Here is a 6,000-nt window from a genome sequence, read left to right as displayed (position 1 = left end):
TGAGGTGGTATCTCATTGTGGATTTGATTTGCATTTCTCTTATGACAGTCATTGGTATTTTCCCCCATAATTACACCCAGGAAAAGTTGAGAACACAGAGTGAAAGGGATGTACAAGACACAAAATTCTGAAGAGTAATCTCTAGGCTACTGTTCCTACCTCCCTTCTGAATAAAAGCCTTTTGGTGTCCCCAATTAAATTTCACTTTCACAGTTTAAAGAGAGTCACACTAGAAACTCCTCCCTTCTGAAGCCTCCATCAGTCCCTGTTGGGTAATGCTTCTCTCATTAGGACCCTTCTCCCAGAAAACTAGATGTGAGGAAGCAATCAAGGTAAACTAACTATGGTTTCCACGTCTTTAGGGAATAATTTATATTTCTAAGTGAAACCTAATCCATAGGGAATTTGCAGTAAATGTGAAACCTGTAGGCATTCCTTGGAATAACTTTCAGTAAATTGTTTCCCCTCTCTAGGGCAGGTTTTCTTTAGCAGTCAAAATGAAGGGGCTGATTAAATAGTATGAAGGTCCCTTTGGTTTTAACTTTCTATAACATTAAAATATGTAATAGTAGCCGAAACTGGTTTGGCTCAGTGGATGGAGCATCGGCCTGCGGACTGAAGGGTCCTGGGTTCGATTCCGGTTAAGGGCATGTACCTTGGTTGCGGGCACATCCCTAGTAGGGGGTGTGCAGGAGGCAGCTGATCGATGTTTCTCTCTCATCGATGTTTCTAACTCTCTATCCCTCTCTCTTCCTCTCTGTAAAAAATCAATAAAAATAAAATAAAATAAAATATGTAATAGTAATAGTATACTACTATAGTTTTTGAACTTATCATTTAAAAAAATTATCTTTATTACTGAGAGTATTACAGATGTTCTCCCCCCTTTTTTCCCTCTTAATTTTATCCTTGCTTACAATTTGTCAGAACAAATTTAAATCAAGATGTGGTATTAATATATTGGTTTCAAGTGCATCCTTTCTAAAACATATTTCAATGCATATTATTAAACAATTTATAGTAGTAATGGCCTCAACAAGCATTTCAGCTTCCTCATAAATCTGACTATAAAACATCCTACATTTCAATTGATTTAATTTAACACCAAACCTGAAAATCACCAATGATATCTATTCAAAATTTAAATACATCTTTAATATTTTGCATCACAGAACATCAGTGTTAGAAGGAACACTGGAGTGATTTAGTCCACTGCACTCACATTAAAATAAATAGGTCCAGGGAGGTTCAAGTGATTTGCCTATGGTCACATAGCTAGACAGAAACAGAGTAAAGACTAAAAGTTATTTAAAAGCCAGGTCTGTTTACTTCCTGTCCAGTGTTTCTACTCCATGTTTGCAAATGTACTGTTGTCCAGTACCATATAACTTGATAATCTGTCTGGGTAACTGTTTCAAATCAATTATTTAGTACTAAAAGGGAATTAACTAGTTACAGTGTTCACTGACTGGGACAAAAGCTAGATCAACCATTGAAAACAGCTATTCATCTACTTATCTTGGCTGTTTTGACTAATCTAATGGATGACAACACTAATGAAGGATAACATATGGAATCCTGGAAGAATGCAACTCAACCTAGAATTTCCTTCAGCCATCAAATTCACTGTCATTAGGACAATAAGAAAGTTAATTATATTTTCAAAATGGAATATCATAATATTACAATACTAGTAGTTTACAGTTTTAAATTCACCCCTCTTTCGATGTTAATAAAAAAACTCAGAATTTAGATTGTAAAAGTTTATTGATATGGTCAAAAAGCAAACAGCCAGACATTTGGTTATCTTTGCCACTACAATGTGTCATTTTGAATAGTATTTTTAAAATGTATAACAAATAATATTTAAACCATTACTAGAAAAGTAAAGAGTCTAAGGCACTTCAGAAGAAAGCTAATTTCAAATTTTTCACAAAGTTAACACTATTCTAAGTGTAGTAAGCCTGCTTTCTACAGATTTTAGCCAGAATGCAACTTTTCTCCTTACAGAAAAAGAATGTGCTCTTAAGGGAGATAAAACATATGCAACAAAACTGTCACTATTTCAATGCTCATGGCAAAGTATCTGGAGCTATACAGATTACATGGCAGTAGTATTTTCCTGGTCTATACAAATCAGGGCATCTTAATACAAGTCTCATAGGAATCACAGCATGAATTTATTTGGCCTGAGACAAGTACAAGAAAAGCAGATAAGGTATCCAGAATTACAAAATTTATAGGGGAGTAACTAACAAAAAGTGGCTCCATTAAAGAGTAAAAGGTTGACTATATCCCTTCACCCACCAAATCTAATAAAAAACACAAAAAGACCCTACATAAAACATTTCTTCTTAGACAATTATATCCATCTCTTTCTGCAAACCTCTATTATATAAGACTTCTAGATCACATGAAAGGCTTATTAGATAGTAAATAGTAGAAGACAGTCACAGTATTATTTTGATTCAATACTTCTCAAGTTTCTTTAAAATGTTTTCTCAATCATAATTCTCATATTTCCATAATGTCATTTCAGTATACTGTTCATAACTATGGGAATATTATAGCTAGATCTAATGATAACAATCAACTTTCATTCTTCACAGAAATTTCTTTAGCACATATGGTTATTTCCACTGACAAAAAAAAGACAAAATTCAAAAAAACCCTTTTAAAAATGTTTACTTTGTTTCTCCACTTAAAGTGGAGAATAAAGGCTACAATAATAGCAAAAAAAAAAAAAGCTTTCAAGAAAACATTTACTTTCTATTCACAGGCAATAACAATTATTTCATAACCTTCTTTTCCTAACCTAGGGGAGTTCTTTTCCTAAACACAAGGATTGTTAAAATATTTTGTAACTGTAATACAGTAATCAATTTAACCAGATAAGTTTATTTTTTTTTCTCTTAGGTACATATGAAATAAGTGACAATCTCAAATTTGCAAACATTTTAGACCATTTTTAAGTTACATTGATTTTTAGCACTAAGCTACATTTTTATTATAGAGTGGGCTACCTTAAATAAAACTAGGGAGACAGAATGAACCTGAAATCTTTCCAAATACAAGGTAGTTACTTCCATACTTATGCAGAAATCATAATCCTGTATTTAGACATACTTTTTTAACATCTACAGCCACCAGGAAGCAAAGACAGTTAGCACTGTATTTCAATAGGAAAGATGGAGGAGGACTGACTAGTACTTTTTTTTCTAAAAGCTAGTCATGTACTCTGAAGAATGGTATTCAGTTTTCAGAAGATCACATAGCACATATGACTTTTCTGCCCGAAAGGAAAGATGTGCAAAAGTATACACATCCATGCAAAAATGGAAAAGCTAACACTGGGTTCCTGATGCAGTTATCTATAACAGGCATATGCAGGAACACCTGGTCAGAACCAACCCCCCACTACCACCTTTGGATTAGATAAAATCATTTGGCCAAAAGTTAACTAAAGCATTTTTTTTTTTTTTTTTTTTTTTTTTTAAATATATTTTATTGATATTTTACAGAGAGGAAGGGAGAGGGATAGAGAGCTAGAAACATCGACGAGAGAGAAACATCGATCAGCTGCCTCCTGCACACCCCCCACTGGGGACGTGCCCGCAACCAAGGTACATGCCCTTGACCGGAATCGAACCCGGGACCCCTCAGTCCGCAGGCCGACGCTCTATCCACTGAGCCAAACCGGTTTCGGCACTAAAGCATTTTTGAACCTTATTCTAAATTAAGATGGAGTCGTAGTTTTGAAATTTTCATGAAATTCTTAGTACTACCAAATTAAAGGTTCCATAAAGTTCACTGGGAAGGGAAGCTAAAGAGGTAAATTGTATCCAAATACTTCATGATTATGATAGGAAATTGCTGTTAAGGCACTACACATCTTCTTTGGTTAAATGATTAACTAAATAACTTCAAAAAAAAAGAGGTAATACAAAATACACAAATTGCATTCTTCTTTTCATACACACACCTTTTCCATTTTTCAATTTCCATTACTCCAGTGTCTATATATCTCTGGGATCCTTTTTAGCTCATCAGAAAGCTGAAACAAAAATATATACCAATCTATTAGTCTCTGAAAGAAAAGTAGGCTTTAAATAGCTTGATTTTAACATAGCAAAGAATGTTTGGGTGTATGTATAATAAACTTTGAGTATCGATAACAAAAAGTGAGAAACCCTGACATACTGAGGTAGTCTTAGGAGAAAATGTAATAGATATAACTTCAAGTTAAAACATCTCCTGAAGAGCCCAGCTGGCGTGGCTCAGTGGTTGAGCGTTGACCCATGAACCGAAGGTCACAGCTCGATCTCCAGTGTGGGGCGTGTGAACCCCAGTGTGGGGTGTGCAGAAGGCAGCCGACTGGTGATTCTCTCTCATCATTGATGTTTCTATCTCTCTCTCCCTCTCTGAAATCAATAAAAATATTTTTTAAAATATCTCCTGAAGATAAACACCAATTAATTATTGAATTAATCATAAAGATCAAATAAGTAACAGAAGTCCCAGCAAAATTACCTTTGTATCCCAGTTAGTATTCTACAGAAGAGAAATTATTTTAAAATATACTTACACAGAACAATGAAAGTATAAAGTTGGTAGGTTATAAGTCAAGAATCAAAGACCTAGTAGGTTTTTTTATTTTTTTTTTCACTCACACACTCAATAACTTTATTTGCCTTTGACTGGTTTCTCAGGGACAAAGACCTAGTAGGTTTTAATCTTAAATAAGTTTGCAAGAAAAAATGCAAGATTAATTTATGTTGTTCACTGATTAAAAGGCATCTAAGAATGTCACAATATAATGAATCAACTAGGGAGTTGTTCAAAATTATATACTAAAAAGTTGTGTTAAAATATAAAGATTGAATTTAGGTTTAAAAATATCATTGGATATACTTTACCTTTAGTGTTCATAATCATTTATACAATAGGAAAATGTTGTATTAAAAGACTAGGAATTATAGTAACTGGCACTCAGGTTATAAAACTAAACTAAATTACAACAACCCCAATTATGTAGGTACATTTCTCTTGGCTATTAACAGAGTAAAATTGAGAACTTATAACCAAGAAAGTAATTTCCTTCCTGAGCCTGAGAGATCTCTATGAACATTTCAAGATGTCCTTACACACTCTTTTGTACACTGTCTACAAACTGAATTTTCATCAAATGTTCTGTTTATGGCATAAAGAGCCTTGAAAAGTAGAGGTAAAAAGTCTTCAAAAATATTTAAAAATAATTATCCCCTTGCCCTGGCATGTGGGAGGCAACCAATTGATGTGTCTCTTTCTCTCTCTCCTCCTCCTCCTCCTCCCACCCTTCCACTCTCTCTAAAAAATATCCTTGGGTAAAGATTTAAAAAATAGTATTAATTTCCCCCTCAAGAGGTAGTATTGCATGCACACAAGAAATTGTGTAGGCAGATATAGTATAAAATGTTCTAATTATTTTGTTTTATAGATTTCTAGATTAAATTAGGTGATGTTAGAATAACCCTGAAAGATGCTCCTGAGAAATCAAATACCATTGTCCATTATATAATTAAACTAATTTTATGTGATATATACCTAAATTAAATTAAAGCCTATCTCTTTGCTTTACAAGCTAGAAGCAAAAAAAAAAAAAGTATTATAAAGCAACATAAGCTCTGATGTTTGTAAATATAGGTAATCACTATATAAATCATACCTATATGGATATCCATGATATTTAGATCTGAAAATAGAGAGCAACCAACTGAAGAATAATACAACGAGTCCAATACCAGCCACACACATTACTGTAGAAAAACAAAAGCAGAGTAAAATGAGCATGTTAAGTGTAATGACGAACCAGGGCATACATTTTAGTCTACACTTTCAAGAGTGAAAAAACAAGAGCTATAACTTATTGGTAAAAATCAACTTTCCATCCCCATTCTTTTCTCTTCAGGATTCTGCCTTCCCCTTTAATTTGTTCCATTACAGTATACTAGAGTAGCTTCA

At 33.6% G+C, this 6,000-nt stretch overlaps 1 protein-coding gene across 1 annotated transcript in view; it reads right to left on the bottom strand.

The window, feature by feature from the left end:
* Positions 1 to 3,495: 3,495 nt before the first annotated feature.
* The window catches only part of MAGT1 (magnesium transporter 1), a 60,326-nt gene continuing 57,821 nt past the window's right edge, over positions 3,496 to 6,000 (bottom strand). Inside the window, exons 9-10 of the mRNA XM_080652820.1 lie at positions 5,705 to 5,795; positions 3,496 to 4,054 (exon numbers count right to left, since the gene is read on the bottom strand). Of these exons, the coding sequence (XP_080508946.1) occupies positions 4,039 to 4,054; positions 5,705 to 5,795 (107 nt within the window). The 3' untranslated portion in view covers positions 3,496 to 4,038. The remainder of the gene's footprint in view (positions 4,055 to 5,704; positions 5,796 to 6,000) is intronic.

Source organism: Plecotus auritus (genome assembly GCF_963455305.1).
Source record: "Plecotus auritus genome assembly, chromosome: X".
In the NCBI taxonomy this organism is placed as follows: Eukaryota; Metazoa; Chordata; class Mammalia; order Chiroptera; family Vespertilionidae; genus Plecotus; species Plecotus auritus.
The sequence above is the reverse complement of the archived record's forward strand: the minus strand, read 5'-3'. Positions and strand labels throughout refer to the sequence as shown.